General features: G+C 45.4%; 2 protein-coding genes across 2 annotated transcripts; both read right to left on the bottom strand.

The window, feature by feature from the left end:
* Positions 1–2,288: 2,288 nt before the first annotated feature.
* On the bottom strand, positions 2,289–6,736 carry ATP5F1E (ATP synthase F1 subunit epsilon). The gene is made up of 3 exons (XM_059705175.1): positions 6,578–6,736; positions 3,890–4,016; positions 2,289–2,441 (listed from the first exon to the last, which is right to left on the bottom strand). The coding sequence occupies exons 1-2, from the start codon at positions 6,607–6,609 to the stop codon at positions 3,893–3,895; spliced, it is 156 nt and encodes a 51-aa protein (XP_059561158.1). The 5' UTR covers positions 6,610–6,736; the 3' UTR covers positions 2,289–2,441; positions 3,890–3,892.
* A 1,556-nt stretch (positions 6,737–8,292) lies between these two features.
* On the bottom strand, positions 8,293–17,560 carry PRELID3B (PRELI domain containing 3B). Its single transcript, XM_059705174.1, has 6 exons — positions 17,402–17,560; positions 12,993–13,161; positions 11,720–11,809; positions 11,222–11,292; positions 10,999–11,101; positions 8,293–9,627 (listed from the first exon to the last, which is right to left on the bottom strand). Exons 1-6 carry the CDS (start codon positions 17,431–17,433, stop codon positions 9,508–9,510), a joined length of 585 nt encoding a protein of 194 aa, XP_059561157.1. The 5' UTR covers positions 17,434–17,560; the 3' UTR covers positions 8,293–9,507.
* Positions 17,561–17,783: the final 223 nt, after the last annotated feature.

Raw genomic sequence — 17,783 nt, 5'->3', positions numbered from 1 at the left:
TTTGAAGCTGTGAACTTCCTTAAGATGCTAAAAAGTCCTACAACCTGTGATTACCCAAGAATTCATACTCACGCGTCCTCAAGCACCTTCCTCCTCAAATCTAAAAAGGCAATTAAGTGGATGGGAGGAAGGATATAAATCTAAATTAAAAAGAAAGACTTCTGCTGACTTATATTACTATAAAGATTTTTGTTTGCTCAATATTAATCATTAAAGTATAAAGAAATTCAATTTTAAATGGCTCAATTGCTTTATTTCAAACTAAATAAATTGCTTTTCTTGGAGTCTAACCACCCAGATTGATTAATTTTAGTTAAAAATATTTCAAAATGCATCGCATCAGCCTACTCTTTCGTATGGTAGAAATAGATTAAAAAAACCCAAAAAACAAAAATTAAAAATCCAGAAACCAAAAGACATCTGTCCCCTGATTTCGAAGAGCCGGTTTATTTAGTGGTGTGGTCGTTACAGTGGCATTGGTCTCTCGGAGACCAACACAGTAGAATCGGATTTTAGAGTTTGTCCGATGCCTTCACCTCCCAGCCCAGAGCACTGCAAGAGATTAACAACAGCCTCAACCATCCCAACCAGTGACTAAAATATCCACAACTAGATCTGATTGGGGCCCCTGGTAACCTGGACAGTTCAGCCAGCTACCCAGCAGGGCTGGATGCAGAGTTTATTTAATCAGTTATCAGTTCAGGGTATTTTTCAATCACAGAGAAAGAGCCTTAGAGAATCTTTGCTGGCAATAAATTTATCTTTTATTCAGTTCCTTTATAATCCTTGCCATGTCACAAGCCCTGTCCCTAAGTCTCACCTCCGATAATCACATTTGCCTCCCTAATAAATGACTCATTTCTAATTACTTGGCTGGAAATTAGCTCTTTGCCTGCCCCTCATTTTGTCTGGTTATCAAAAAGGCCTAAAGGCCTCATGAGTCACTGACTCCTGTTTGTATGAATGATGCTTCCTAGTCCCTCCATCACCTAACAACCCAGGTGCCCAGACTTCAAAACAGCAGGACAACAGCCCAGGGCAAAGGGCCACAGGAGCTTTAAGTGGCTTTTAGCCCCGCTCTCCCACTGCTCTGCTGCTCCCGGCATGCCCTGTGCTGAGAATTAAATAAAACCTACAGGTCAAGTGCCCTGGCCGGCTTGGCTCGGTGGATAGAACGTCGGCCTGAGGACTGAAGGGTCCTGGGTTCGATTCCGGCCGGGGGCATGTGCCTGGGTTGTGGGCTTGGTCCCCAGTGGGGGGGGCGGGGTGCACAGGAGGCAGCCGATCAATGATCCTCTCTCATCATTGATGTTTCCATCTCTCTTTCTCCCTTCCTCTCTGAAATCAATAAAGAAATATATATTTAAAAAAACAAACAAAAAAAACTCCTACAGGTCAAGTGTCCTGGGGCAGGGAGTCTTCTCCACCAGCTGAGAACAAAGACATTTTCTGGGCTCCTTCTCGGCCCTGCTAAGTGGCCCTGCTAAGATTATTATTAGCTTAAGTGCCGTGGTGAGAACTGGTCCCAGGGCATGAACTGAACCGTGTTTCAAAATTTCCTGTTCAAACTTAGTTCTCTATTCTCCAAAAACAGCTAAAATTAAGCAGTTAATGCTGCAACGAAGTTTTACTCTGCCAAGTGCTTCCAAGTTTCAAAGAGAGATAAAAACAAGACACTTACAATAATACTTCATCCATAAATATTTAATGACTAAATGAGTCACCTCGCAAACACCATCTAACTGTTGTAATCATCACCCCGAGACTGCAGTTAGGAGCCTGGATTTTAATTTCAGCTCGGCCATTAGTTCGATAGGCGGGTGACTGAGGCTGTGCCTCATTTCCTATGAGCAATACTCCCAGAATGTAAAGATTCATTCACCAGACAGGGTTTTAAGTGCACAAGAAAAACATAAATACTACAATTTAGTATTTTCCTTCTAATCGAGGACTTGAGTTATTATTTTCATTTAAGCTACTGGCCAAGCAGCACACTACCTAGAGAGACGGCGGCCTGCACCAAGCAGGACGCTCTGACACGACCTCCATGATTCAAAGATAAGGGGCAGCCAGGGCCTTAATGACATAGTCTGTCAGTTAATGTCATGAACAAGAGTACTTTCTATTTTGAGACACTTTCAAACTGTTTCCTGTATCTCCTTGGTCCCTGGATATTAAATCTGCTTCCCCTACTTGAGACACCTCGGTTCCCAGGGTCACGGCCCAGCAGTTGTGCAGACAGTTCCCATGAAGAAAAGAACAAGTCCGACAGAAACCAACACAACAGCTGGAGGGGAGCATGTTTCAGTTTATTGGCAATGTCAATCCATCAACAAGACAGGTGCTACTTTCCCCACGAAGTGCGATCGTTTTCAATCTGCCATAACCTGTGCCCACACATCTTCACCATGAAAATGTAGCATTCAAGCCTTAGTCAGGGTCTAGGAGAAAAAAGAAAATGCAGAAGTTGCTAGTCCTCTGTGTTTTCTTGAAAACCCACCATGAATGGGGGAATAACCTCCTTACAGTGAATTACGTAACATAACTGTGGCTTCAGTGCCCTCGGCTGAGGAGGAGCCTTGGCTGTTGGCAGGGCCTTAGCTCAACAGGCACTTACTTCCCTACGTAAAACCAAACCCCTGCCCAGCAATAAAGAAACTACTTTGCCTTTAAAAGACACTAAAACCCCCTGTGCTGAGGGGGTGGGGGCCGAATCCCCTGCAGACATACAGAGAATGGCCAACGTTTTGTTTCCGGATCTGGACGCTGCTTCCTGACCCAAGGATATCACAAGGTCATGGGAGTGAGATTCGGGGTTTGGCTAGAGTCTAGACTAGCCTATGCTGCAGAGCAGGGCTGTGATTCTGTAAGTTAGCTCACTGTTAAAAACAAAACAACCCCACATAAAACCTGGTCTCATCACTCAGAATTATGAGATTATACAGAGAGCCCCTAGAAAAAGGACTAAATTCAAAACACTGTATCTCTAGACTGGTAATAAAATATTTACTAATTCAAAATGAAAATGAGAAGCGCTTAGGGGAGACAGTTCCAATAAGTAAAATTGCTCATAACCACAAGCTGCCAAAGGATTAATATTTATCACATTTCCCTGCTACTGCGGGTCGGAAGCTTTTTGAAAAGCAAAACAAGAAAACGAAATCTGGGAAACATCTCTCTGGTAATTTACTTCACTTATCTTTGAAATGAGAATGTTCAAAAAAGTGGTTTTTAGAGCAAATCACTTTAGAAGTTCAGAGCACAAAGGTCTGACTGATCCAATGTACAGAACTGTCTTGTGCTGTGCAGACGGGAACTTATCACTGCCATCATCTTTGGAGAAGTGGCATGGCCAGGCCCCCGGAGAGCACAGCACATTCGGCAAAGCGGGCTCACTGCAGGGTCTAGCAGATTCTCCTGCCTGATACCTGGCAGGACCCTTGCCTGCACTTGCAGCCCTTCATTAGGCAGCGCTATGTGAGAACATTAGCAGGTGTGCGGGAAAGAAAAACACAAAGAACTGTAATTTTTCAAGCTCCTGAACTCTTATGTAACGCCAACGGCAATTACAAAAATGGGCAGTTTATCCTCCAGATTATTTGACTTTGTGCAAATGAAACAAGTTTAATTAAAATGAGATGGATCTCTACCTGAGCACGGCTGTGAGCTGAAAATCAATGTGCCAATTGCTTCTGCTTGTCAGGGCCCCAGACGACATGCTTTGATTTGCCAAGGGACTTGTATAACCCGTATGCTTTACATTATTATCCCACCACCTTCTACATGGACTAATTGGCCAAAAATGGGACAAGTTCAAAAGTAAAATTACTTTTTTTTAAAGTACTCTCAAAATTTAAGATGCACCTCTTCTAACTCAATCAGAACTTACACATTATTCCTTCTTCACTTTCACAATTTTGACGCTGCTGCTGGAAGTCTTCTCGGCGCTTGCTTTGAATTCAGCCTTCAGTGCATCCCGCACTGCTTTGGCACAGATCTGGGAGTAGCGGATGTAGCTGGGAGAAAATGAGAGACGATCCAGAGTTAATTATCAAGGAACCAGCCAGATTGGTTGTGTAACTGGTTTTCTTTTTCTTCCTATATTTTTAACTTTGGTTTGAGGGTCCATTATTACAGAACTAGATTTAGAAATGACAATGCCAACAGGAATCCATACAAAGAAAAAGAAGACCAGGAAGAAATATACCAGAGTCTTCACGGGTGATAGGTTGGGTGGGCGCTCGTTTTTGTACTTTATGTTGTTTCCCCCTCTTTAATACATATTAATTTTTTTTAAAGTTAATATTAATGTTATATTCTTAATATGTATATATTCTTTTTTTTTTATTGCTTAAAGTATTACAAAGGGTACTACATATGTGTCCATTTTATCCCCCCGCCCTAGACAGTCCCCTAGCCTCCCCTACCCCCCAGTGTCTTATGTCCATTGGTTATGCTTATATGCATGCATACAAGTCCTTTGGTTGATCTCTTACCCCCCTACCTCCTGCCCCCCAACCCTCCCCGGCCTTCCCGCTGCAGTTTGACAATCTGTTTGAGGCAGCTCTGCCTCTGTATCTATTATTGTTCAAAAGTTTATAATGGTCTCTATTGTCCATGAATGAGTGAGATCATGTGGTATTTTTCCTTTATTGACTGGCTTATTTCACTTAGCATAATGCTCTCCAGTTCCATCCATGCCGTTGCAAATGGTAAGAGTTCCTTCCTTTTTAGAGCAGCGTAGTATTCCATCGTGTAGATGTACCACAGTTTTCTAATCCATTCATCTACTGATAGGCACTTAGGCTGTTTCCAGATCTTAGCTATGGTGAATTGTGCTGCTATGAACATAGGGGAATACATATTAATTTAAAATAAAAGATGCACAGCTTGGCTGGCGTGGCTCGGTGGTTGAGCTCGACCTATGAACCAGGAGGTCATGGTTCCATTCCTGGCCAGGGCACATGCCTGGGTTGTGGGCTCGATCCCCAGTGTGGAGCGTGCAAGAGACAGCTGATCAATGATTATCTCTCATCACTGATGTTTCTATCTCCCTGAAATCAATAAAAATATATTAAAAAATAAAATATGCATAGATATATATTTTTTAAATCCCATAGCACAAGAAGCAGACCAAAATGTTAATGGAGTCTATAACATGAGGGATTCCCCCCAATTTCTCTACTTGAAACTTTTTATATTATTCCGACAAGGTAAAGTATGTATAATTAAAAGAGAAAAAAACTATTTTGAATTAAAAGTTCTCCCTCTGATTAATTATTTAAAGGTTTTCCTGAGAATATTGGATCCTGTTTCACAATTCTGCCATTAAACATACTTCCCAATCAAGGTTTCCAAATTAAACTGCACCAGTCCTTTGAGAATATCATCAATTCTAGCAAAATGTCTAACAGCCTGCTTCCTGTTTGGTAGATGGACGCCCATCAACGTCTTATTTTCAAGATGTCAGCTCACTTGTACACTTTTTGAAAACAGGAAGGGGGGTGAGGGGGGAGCGATGCTGTCTATTTTCTCATGTTTTCAGATTAGGGTTTTTTTTTTGGGCCAAGAGGTAGGCGTTCCAATGCCTGCTTCCACTCTTACTAATTGGGTGACCTTCAGGCTGTTCAGTCTTTCAGCTCGTTTATTCACCCAGAGAAACAATAGAATAAAACAGACGGGTAATTACACTCGCCCCACCTGTGGGTGGGCGGAGGAGAGACAAAGTGTGAAAAGCATGAGTCACCCCTTCCCGCACACAGTAGGTGCTTCACACGGAAAGTGTGGTGTCAGTCACAGGGACTGACATGGGGCTTAACGTGTTAATCAACGGTGCCCATGCCTGGGACTACCCTCCTCCCAGTTCTGCAGTCAGGCGCTCTGGGGCTGCCGGGGCGTCTCCCAGCCTCTACCCACGGGCGCCACTAGGAGGTGCTACTTTATCCGGACAGGTGAACAGGTGTGTCCCCCGGGCCAGAGGAACCAGGAGGGACCGGGCACCCAGCACCCAGAGGAGCCAGGAGGGACCGGGCACCCGGCACCCAGAGGGGTCCTCCCCGGGGCACTAGCTGCTATGTCCTCAAACGGGTTCCGCATGGAGCGTCCAGGAGCCACCGCCACCTGTGCGCAGGGCTCTCTGCAGGTAAGAGCAACGCAGTTAATGTACCATAAACATACAAAGTGTGCACCATCGTCAAGGGCCCCAATTGGATGCTGGAAGGCAAACCAGAAACGGCTGGCAGTGGCCACATCAGAGGGCTGTCCCCCAATCTTCCAGCTCCCACGTTGTATGTCACCTGCTACTTTGACAACCGATGTCGTGAGAAGGGCAAAGGGCCTGCGCTGAGAGCCGCCGTATCTGGGGGGCGTCGCGCCGGGGGCGGGGCTGCACCCCACGTAGGCGCGCAGGTGCTCGGGCGCGCGGCCCCCACGAGGCTGCGCCCGCTCCCAGCAGCAGCCGGCCGGCCCTAAGCCCCGGAATGCCGCCATCTTGGGCGCGCTCACCTCCCGACCCCCACGCGCCCGCGTGACCTCTGACCCGGCCGCCCCGAGCTCCCCTCCCGAGGCCCGGGCCCACCTGAGTCCAGCCTGTCGCCAGTAGGCCACCATGATGCCGCGAAAGGGGGGGACGGTCGGACCGAATCGTGAGGACGCCTCAATGTCGACTCCGCGCGCGACCCAGCGGCCGGAAGGTCAGGCCTGAGAAGCGGAAGGGGCGGGGCCCCCGGCCTGCCAATCCAGCCGCTCGGTCCCGCCCGGCATTTTCGAAGAGCCTCCGCTGTCCCGCCGTAGATCCCGGCACCGGGAGCCAATGGGAGCGTGCGGCACGGGCCGCGAATGCCAATCGCCGGGCAGGCCGGCCGGTTACGCCTCGTGATTGGCTCGGCGGGTGATGAGCTTGTGCCCCGCGGGTTTGGCAAGCGGAGCTTCCGGCTTTGGCAAGCGGAGCTGGAGGGAACGCTCTACCGCATGGTTTGGGGAAGGGAGATGCGAAGCGGTGGCCGGTGTGGGGCGCACCCCACGGGGGCCAGGAACAAGTGACCAGCCGGACATCTCCCTGAGCCTTAGGGAAACCTGTGCTGTCTGCAAAAGGGGGGAGGTCCCCAGACACGTGGAAAACCCGTCTCAGCAGAGCTGGGATACAGCCCTGACCATTAAGTGTATTCTTGGGAGGAAAAAAAATTTACTCTGCTATTTACATTTAAGAAATTATAACCAGGCCGACCGGTGTGACTCAATGGTTGAGCACACGGGATCACGGTTTAAACTGTCAGGGCACATGCAGGGGTTGTGGGGGCCTGCAGGAGGTAGCTGATCAATGCTTCTCATCATTGATGTTTCTATCTCTTTCCCTTCATCTGAAATCAGTAAAAATATAAAAAGAATTATCAGAAAAAACCATAAAGTTTTTAAGAAAGGTTCTTAGTGTAAAATCCACTTTTAATATTAAACAGGATAAGATGCTCCTAATCCAAGAGTCTATTCGATGAACACTTCCAGTGTAGTCCTCTCAAATGTGTTTGCTTGCTGTGCATCTCTCTTATCTTTACAGGTAAAAGCCATAAACTACCAGCTATTTAAATGAAAGGAATAATTACACAGGAAAATAAAAATTTAGAGAATTTTATCATTAGCTCTCACTAAAACAAAATCGAACAGAATAAAACTTAAGAAACCTTTTTTATCAGTGCATTCATTACACCTTTTTCAGAACAAGTATACTTTACAGAAAGGCAACTTTAAAATATATATATTTATATATATATATTGATTTTAGAGAGGAAGGGAGAGAAACATCAGTGATGAAAGAGAATCCTTGACTGGCTGTCTCCTGCATGCCCTCACTGGGGATCATCAATTGGGCAACCCAGGCATACGCCCCCAACTGGAATCAAACCTGGGACTATTCACTCCACAGGCCGACACTCTTATCCACTAAGCCAAACCAGCGAGGGCATGGAAGGCAACTATTAATAAAAAATCAGTACTTAGCAATGTTTTGTTTAGCTAAAATGTTATTTCAATTGTAAAAACTATCTCTGGTTACAAAAATAATCAAAAACCTTATTGAATTTCACTTGTTTTTATAAATGCCCCAAGAAGTCTTAAGCTAAACAATAATTTAAGTAGAAAACACTAATTTTTAAATAGTTTGGTATACTATTTCTGTGGTTTATGTACATATATTACCTGGTTTCTTTTATAGGAAACCTGACTAGAAGTTGATCACATTAAGCATGGTTAAGTGCAAGAGCTAATCACCTTTTAACAAAAATACTCTATAAGCAACAGTTTCAAGTATCAAAGATATTTTTTAATGGTTGATAATTAACTGCTACAAAATATGAGACAAAATACATTTACTGGATTGTTTTTCTGAGTGCAGTGGCCCTTTGGCTCCCAAAATGAGGATTCCCCATAAATAAAAATCACAAAGCAATTCATGTAGTGGTTATCTTAGGCCAATGCCTTTCTCCCCCTTTCTACCTCCACCCCTTCAGTGGCACCATATTATTAAAAACAGTAGGTACCTGGGATTTGTACCCCAGATAAGACATCATTTAGGCAATTTCAAGTGATGTACAGCTCCTCATGTAAAAAAGATGTTCTGTGGTCACAATTACTTCAAAAAGTAATTATATTCAAATAACCTGGCAGATCATATTTTAGCAATTACAGAACCATAATTCTGACACATGGCAATTTACAAGTCAGACAAATGTGAAATGCTAAAAGATGTGAACAGCTGCTCTTCTGTTTAAGTTCAGAGTGCTGAAAAATTTCGGTAATGACTTTATTTTTTCAGTTAACATAACCGGCCCACAATACAGCATATAGGTCATAAAGTATAAATCTATGGAAGGTAATATCTTCACTAAGTTACAAAACTTTGGCAAATCAATACAATACTCTTTCAGAGAATAAAGATGCAGTTAAATATTACTTGAGTGATAATTTTAACTCCAAAAATGTCATTTAAGTACCAAATTAAAACAGTGGTTTTTAATGGTGGTTTATAGCCAGCAGAGCAAGTTATTTTATACAAATTTTTATCTTTTAAAACTATACAATTTCTCCTTTGAAGGTGAATTCCCTCTTGAAGTTTCCCACAGCAGAACAATTGTGTCTATTGGAGGTGGCTCTGCTTTGTCCTGGGGTTGGTCCAAAGCCAGGTAGAGTTCCAATGCATGAAAAGCTTTAAAATTAAACCCGAAGGAGACTTAATATGCTAACACCAATTTCCAAGTACCTTTCAAAAATTGTTAAATTCTCACATTAACTATGGAATCTTCAAAATCAGAGTAATTTCAAACAACACTAATTTCAGATGTTCCCTTTTATGTAGAAACACCGTACCTCCTTGTTTTGATCAAGTCACATAGCCTTTCTTCAGCTTATTAAAAAAAATTCTACCTAAAATATAGTTTTTAATGTATTTTTTAAATAACAATAAATATAATGCCAGCTAGTAGATATCTGGGGGACTGGGTGTTGATACCACTTTCATCATTTCTCTACAAATGCTGCTGCTGCCATTGGCGTCCTCATGCTTCCTCTTGCTGAAGCCGTCAATTCTTCAATCTCAGCATTTAATTTATGTATTACCCATTCCATTGCTTCTCGGCCCTTAAAAAAAATCCAATACATTTATTGTTACTGAGTGAGACCAAAGGCATCTATCAAATAAATGGAACACAAGGAAGTAGCAGGGGGCATTACAAGTCTAACTAAACCTCACCAGGACAGATCATTTGCTGCTTCTTCCTGATGTTATTTACCAAATAACAAATGCCTTGAGCAACTGACTTGCTCCATAAACTGATTTTTATTTTGTATGCAAAAGATGTTCTCCAAAGAATCTATAATCAAGTGACAGTGATGTTTCATTTATTTCATGATTAGAGTAGTGACCTTTTTGGGGGTGAAGCCAAACCCCCTTTTTCTTATGTATTTGAAACCAAGATCCTATGTAAGTGCTAAACCAAAGATTTAAACCAAAATCCCGAGAGATGTGGTCCCTGGCTTCCTCAATCATTCTCTCCTGGCACACTATCCTCTGTGCAGTTCCGTAAGGAGAAACAGCAGCAGCACTTCACTTTTCCTGCCTCAGGGCCTTGCACACTCAGCTCCTGTCTGAGTGTGCAGAGGACCTGCACATCCCTCACAACCATGGCACCCCTCATGCAGCTATCACCATCACTCACCGAATACACATTAAACACTCTTATACCTTCCTGCACTTTTCCTTTTCTAACGATACACTGCAATGAATGTTGCCTTTCTTAGTTCTACAAGGGCAGGGAACACATTTTTTTATTTCCAGATGTATCCCCAGTCTAGCCTCGTACTCTGGAACAAAGCGGTGTCTATCTAGGAATATCTTCTGACTACTGAATGATTACATTAAGTGTTATAGAACAGTGCACTAAACATCTTTTTCTCTAAACTTAATTTAAATCATGTGTTCTCAATGGGGCAAAAATTAGCTGGGTTGGTGGAAAAAATCTACCTTTTTATGTATAAAGCATTATCTATCAATTAACTACACAGGGTAGGATGATCAGAAAAAGATGTCTAAAGTGGATCTGGGACGGGGGAAATGATAATGAAAAAAGGTTGAGAATTGGTGCTTTAAACGACATGGTGCCACGTAATCAAGTATTTCCCACATGCTGGGCCCTGGGCCACACGCTTTCCATGTTATCTCATTAACTCTTCATGCCTACCCCCTGTGAGATGGACAGTTAACCTCCACTTCATAGATGGTAAACTAAGGCATAGAAAGGTTAACTTAACTGAGCAAGGCTGCTAGGAGTTAGAGATTGGGCCCGGACACCCAGCTGTGCTGGGCCCCAGAGTCTATGCAAGTAGGGCTTGCATGGACTCTCATTGGATCATGGCTGAAAATTGGCTTGTGAGGACAAACACATGCTCACTGCTAAGCTCTTCCAAAACAAAACCCAGGAATAACAGTAACCAGGGGGCAGCCTCACGTACTTTACTAGCATTTGAAGATATCGTGCTCGCCATCAGCCCTTCCAGGTAACTACTGAGGCTCACTCCTTTCACAGTGATGATGGCCTCTTGAGTCAAAACAGTTCTGGAACAAAACAAATTCACACAGTTTCAGAATGATCTAACTTTCATTTTTTAAAATAATATTTGGTAAAAGAATTAAAACACCTGTAAAATAAGTTTGTTAAACCATTTTTTTACTTACCTTTCTGGGTCCTGAGGATGTGGTTTATATATAAGTCTCTCATCTACTGAAACCATATTTGTAAATGAAATCTATAGAAATTAAAAAAAAATTCAGTTCATGTGGGAAACCAGGATTAAAAACATTTCCAAAATTAAGTCACAAACCCAAATTTTGTATACAGAACAAGAACAAATAAACCACTTTGATAATACTGTGTAGACAAAATTTAAATTCCATTCATTCTTACTTTTTATTAAAAATAATAAATTTGACAAAAGCATTATAAGAGTACTAACACACAGAATCCCAAGTCATTTACTGAGTGCTAGCCCCTAGAAATGCTAAGTAGGCTCATTGAGTGGTGAGGCTAAGCTGCAAAAAGGCAAAGGCAGCAGAGCATGTGAGTGCTGACTGCTTCAACGCCCACACAGAGCTAGATTCATCTCTTCAACACTAGGAGTGACAAAACCTTAGGCCAAATAGTTTAAAATAAGACAAAAGGAAGCCAAAACTTACATTAGTGGATTTAAGTTCCATTGTTTTCTCTACAGGATCAACTACAGAATGTTCTTGCACATATGTTTTGGTTCTTGCCGCACCAATCAGCTAAATAAAACATCCACAATTAGTAATCAGAGGAGGATGGATTTCTTAACAAGTGTATCAATATTTTATTTGAAAGTAAAATGTGTTAATGTCTTGAACCAAAAATCTGTTTTGTAAAAAACAAAACAAATCCATGAGGCATCAGACAAAGGTCAGAAAGGAGGCCCATCTGAGATACCAGGAATTCACACCCCATGGATAAGATGAGACGCCACCCAACACCCTCCCCAGAGGCAATGAGCAAGCAGCCCACTGAGCCACTGCAGTGATGACGGATGCTGGACCTGCCAATGACCAAGGAGCAGGGGCTGAAACTGGGACTCAGAGGGTCTGGGAAACATGGCATCTGGAACAAGGAGAGCTCAGAGCACCAGTCAGCACTTCCCTAGAGCCATCCAAAGGAGACGGTGCAACGGCCTCACTCTCTAGGCAGGAAACAGCCATGTCATGAAGGAGGACATCACACCCAGTGAGCGTCACTCCCTGTGCCCCAAGCCAATCACCCAATCTACTCATTTCTGGGCCCCCATTACCTAATGCAGTGGTTTGTACAAAGGAAGCAATCAGTGCCTTCCTGTTGCAAATGGTGTACTTTTGTTTACCTTCTAGAAAGGCAACTTCTACTAAAAACTGCACCCACTTATCATACCAGAGTTTCCCACACTATAAACTGGCATTCCAGTTTCTTACTGGTTAAATTGAATCACTAAAGCCTGCTTGCTTGAAACTGAATAGAACTCTGTTTTGGAATGTATGGAGAGGAGGCCCAGATCTTGGAACGATGTGGCAACAGCAAGGCCAAGAAAATGCTGTTCTCTTCATGTGCACGAACCACCACTGACCACACAACTGTCAGCTAACAATCCCCACCAAACCATTACTTCCAAATCTTACTGTTGGTCTCAAGTTGCTGGCAAAAACAGGAAAAGTAGGATATTCCTCATTTTAAACTACAGAGCATTAGCTGGCTTCCTTCAGAAAGTTTTATCAGGTGCCTTCATGAAGACTGTAATAATATTTCCAATTCATTATACACTCATAAGTCAAGTTTATTATAATACAATTTGAACTGATGAAAAAATGACATTCAGAATCTGCTCCCACAGCCTATTTGAAATTATAATGTGGTTTGGAAAACTTCTCCCCAGCAGTCACATTTCTGCAGGAATAAAGACACACTTACAGATTTCACAATGGAAGGCAGGCCCCACTCTGTGCTGAGCAGTCTATGGCTGTGCAACTTTCCAGAAGGATCTACATGTCTGTCCAGTACATCGACTCCAACCACGCTTGGGTTCATAGGGTTTGGATATTTCTGCATTGCGGCTGTTGTAACAGTTTCCCATGGGTGGCTGCAACATAAAGCACAATCAAACATTCAAAAATATACCTTTAAATCAAGCATTTTATAACCCATCAAATTATTCTTTGCAATTGAAGTTTAATATACCTAGGGAAAATTTTCTCAAAAGATGAGTTTAGGGGCTCAATCTAAATTTTAAAAATACACATTTTAGTCTTTTTTCAGCACAGGTTATATGGTACAATTGATTTCTATAAAGATTAAAATAGCCTACGGAACATCACAGTACAGGTTCTTAAATAATCTTTCCTATTTACCCATGTTTACTTTCACATGTAAATTTTGTTTCTAAGAACCAAATTCATAAAAATTATATTCTACAGAATCAAGCAACAAAAATTATACCATTTATCTTTTTTGTCTGACCCCAAGTATACAAAGCTACAAAGTAACGACCTTATTTGCTCTGTAAATTCTTACAGTGATTACAAAGATTAAAAACATTACTGATTTAAAAATGTATTTTTCTCTACATTAAGGTAATAAATAACAGTGACCCCCTCCAGTCAATCTTGATCCATTGCTTTGCTCCGAGAAGTGGTTCTGGTTGACTTTTAAAAGATAATAAAATGTTTTTAAGATGCTGCTAATATGCTATTTCTTAATATAGTAAGATTTGCTTATCTTCTAGGATTGAAACGGAACCTGCAGCATCTTCATCTCTTGAGAAAGCACATGTGCCTGGTGATTCAAACGTGATGTACATTCGTTCACTCTACAACTTATGTGAGGCTGTACAAAAGACATCCTTTTCAAAGGAGCCCTCATTAACTACACTGAATATGAAAGGTGACTTAACTTTCAGAGAACCAAGTCTGACAACTACTTCACATCGACAGAAGGAAAATCTCAAAACCCTGGACAACCAGTGACATTATCTGTAACTAGAGGCCTGGTGCATGAAAATTTGTGCACTTGTTGGGGGGGGGGAGGGTCCCCTCAGTCTGGCCTGTGCCCTCTCACAGTCCGGGAGCCCTTGGGGGATGTCCCACTGACGGGGAGCGGGCCTAAACCACAGTCTAGCCTCCCTCTGTGGGAGGTGATGGGTGGGCCAATTGGGAGAATGGTGGGCCAATCGGGGGAATGGTGCTGCCTGGTCCCACACCCCATTGCCTGGTCACCACTGTCCCCCGATCACCATCCCCTCCCTCTGCCCACTGGCATCCACCTTGGCTGGCCTAGCGCTGCCCGCTTGCCAGCCCCAACCGCCCGCCAACCGGTCATTCCGCCATTTGGTCGATTTGCATATTAGGCTTTCATTATATAGGATGTTTTATTTTTTTAAAATATATTTTATTGATTTTTTACAGAGAGGAAGGGAGAGGGATAGAGAGTTAGAAACATTGATGAGAGAGAAACATCGATCAGCTGCCTCCTGCACACCCCCTATTGGGGATGTGTCCGCAACCAAGGTACATGCCCTTGACCGGAATTGACCCTGGGACCCTTCAGTTCGCAGGCCAATGCTCTATCCATTGAGCCAAACCGGATAGGGCTATATAGGATGTTTTAATTTTTGCTACCATATTAAATAAATGAATCTCATTCTGTCTTTAATATCAGGCCTTACTCAGCAATCAATGCAGTTATATAAGTGGAGATATTTTATTAATCTAAATAGCCCTCACAAATAGGAGTGATACAGGACAAGCACTGATTACCAAAGCAACTATCTAAAATGAAAATTGGACAAACCCTTTCCCTGACTCCATCTAGCCCCATACCATGGTCAGCTAGCTTCCTTGCACTTAACTCTTTACCTCATCCCTCCCAAAAAAATGAATAATTGCATGGCTTCGGGGTGGTTATACAATATTTGTAATTTAGGCCTTCTCTCCTCTCTGAGCCAACTGGAAAACACCCACATTGACTTGCTTGAACTAAGACTGCTTTATGAAATAGAACTAGCTCAAACATTACAAAGGAGGCCTATTATGGTGCAGTCTTCCTGCAATTAATTTTAACTGTCTCAGTGTAATTATGTGAGAAGATCTCACACTGGAAGATACTCATAGCACCAAAGGGCAGTCCGGAGAACCTGGTGGTGGCTTACTGACCTGTCCAATTTCTTCACCTATAAAATGAGGTGGGAGACACTGTAACTCCACTGAAGCAACAACAAATTCTGCCAATCCCAAGAACAGTGCCTGATAGGTGCATTGTGGGCATTCACAGCTGCTGAAGGAGCCAATGAATGACTTCACAACTGGATGCCAACTACATGCTAGGCCTCAGAAGGAAGTGTGAGAAACCAAAGATGGGTTTGACACAGAATAATGCCTTAGACCAGTGGTTCTCAACCTTCTGGCCCTTTAAATACAGTTCCTCATGTTGTGACCCAACCATAACATTATTTTCGTTGCTACTTCATAGCTGTAATGTTGCTACTGTTATGAATCGTAATGTAAATATCTGATACGCAGGATGGTCTTAGGCGACCCCTGTGAAAGGGCCGTTTGACCGCCAAAGGGGTCGAGACCTGTGACCCACAGGTTGAGAACCGCTGCCTTAGACATTGTTATTAGAGTGGATCATCTCTAAGTTAGATATGTAGGGAAGTGGTCTAAGATTACTGGGAGACAATGACTTTAATTTCAGGTATGCTGAGTTTGAAGAGCCTGTGGGACAGGTGAGTAGAGATGTCTGGTAGGACCTGAAAGTAAGGATGAGAAGTTCAAGACTGGCAGGAGCCCAAGGTACGGATTCTGGTGCCCTAAGTGTGTACAAATCAGCTAGGACCACGATGGAAAAGCCCTGAGTATCTGGATAGAGTCAGGATCAGGACTTCTCCCAGGACATGTACAGCTTTTACATGAACATGTCTATCTTCTGGGAGGAGGGCCCCAGAGATTTCCTCAAATCCCAGAGAAGTCTGTGGCAAAAAGAGAAAAATAAAGATTAAGAATCACTGATAAAATGCTAGACAAGAAGGCCGACAACAGAATGTCACTCAATACTGACACCGAAAGGGAACGTTGGAAACATTAAAGAAGAAAGGGCAGAGAGGGGCTGGGGACAAGCCAGGGAACAGGGTGTTAGGGAAGACAGAGAACGTCCTAAGGGGGCGCAGTCCCAGCAATGGACGCCCTGAAGCCCGGCAGAGGATCACCCTGGTCCGGAGGGCCAGACTGTCCCCGCGGGGAAGATCAGAAGACTAGGAGCGCAGGGTCTCTGCCCCCGGAACCTTAACCAACCAGGAAGAAAAGAAATCTTCTTGGGACGGCAACACCCCACGCTTCCCAGGGCCGAGCGGGTCAGAAGTTTACAACTTCTTTTTGTTTGTTTGTTTGTTTTATTTTAGTATTTGTGCTGCCGAAGCGAGCACTACAACTTCTTTTAAAACTGCCCTCGGGAACACTGTTCATCAGACAGTGAAACTAAAACACACTGCAAAGCTATGAGAGCTAAAACAATGTGGCTCCTCGGCAGGATCACGGCAGGCAGCACGGAAGGAGATGCGGACCGGGCGGCGAGCCCGGGCCGAGGCCCTTCCGGCGACGGCAGACCCGCTGACCACACGCGTGGCGTGCGGTTCTTTCGTGCGTGGAGTCCGACACCCAGAAGGAGGTTTAGTTCCCAACTCCTGCGGCCCCAGGCCATTCCCTCCGGCCCAGGCCGTCCCCGAGGCCCCGCCCACCCTCGCCCTTGGCGTTCCCGGCGGAGGGGACCGAGGTCACCGGGCGTGCAGGAGGCGGCGCGGCACCCGGACTCCGACCCCGCAGCTCCTCCCGGCCTCGAGCTGCCGGAAGTGTCGCCTCCAGGTCGCCGCGCTCGTCCAGTCACATTCCGACGTGAGGCTCCACCCCGGCGGTGGCGGGGCCGCCCGGGACTCTCGGCCCAGCCCACACGCCCTCGGGGTCCCCGGGCCGCGTCCCGGCTTTGGAAGCCGGTGGTCCAAGTGGGGGGCCGCTCGCCCGAGTGTCGTCCAGGAACTCGTGTTGGGCGACGCTCCCGCCACCCGGGGCCGGCCGCTGGTGCCGCGCCTCTGGCCCCCTCCCGGCGGGGCCGGGACGTCCTGGGGGCCCATTCCCGGGAGCAGGGCCGCGCGGGCGCCCCCAGAACCCCGTGGGGCTCAGGGCCAGCTCCCCAACTCGGTCCGACGCCGGGAAGCTTCCTGCGGGGCGCCTCGACCTCGCCGCCACTTCGGGCCCAACCTGCCCCCTCCTCCCCCCACACACTCCACAGCGGCCCCGCGCCCCCCACCGGCCCGTCCCACGCCCCGAACTCACTCAAAGACGTGCTCCGAAGTCCAAATCTTCATGGTGCCGGCGGCCCGCGCGGCGTCCCGGCGGCGCAAAGTGGCAAAGAGGCCGCACCGGCCCCCGCCCTGCCCCCTCACCTCCGCTGGTCGCGCAGCGCGCACGCGCCGTCGGGCCCGACGCCGGGACGTCCCGACGCGGAGCCCCCGCCCTATCCCGGCCCGGGCTGGGCCCCGGCCTCCCGCGCGGCGCCACCAAGCCCCGCCCCTTAGCGCCGGGCGCCGCGTCGGCGCAGTTCCGGGCAGCGCCTGGAGCCGCCGCGAGGCCGTGGTGCTGCGCAGGCGCGGCCGGCGGCCCGCCCCCTCGAGGGCGTCGGGGCAGGCTGACCTCTGGGCAGCGTTGGGCCCGGCCC

The sequence above is a fragment of the Myotis daubentonii genome, chromosome 8 (assembly GCF_963259705.1).
Source record: "Myotis daubentonii chromosome 8, mMyoDau2.1, whole genome shotgun sequence".
NCBI classification, from domain to species: domain Eukaryota; kingdom Metazoa; phylum Chordata; class Mammalia; order Chiroptera; family Vespertilionidae; genus Myotis; species Myotis daubentonii.
This window is presented reverse-complemented; position numbering and strand designations above follow the sequence as displayed.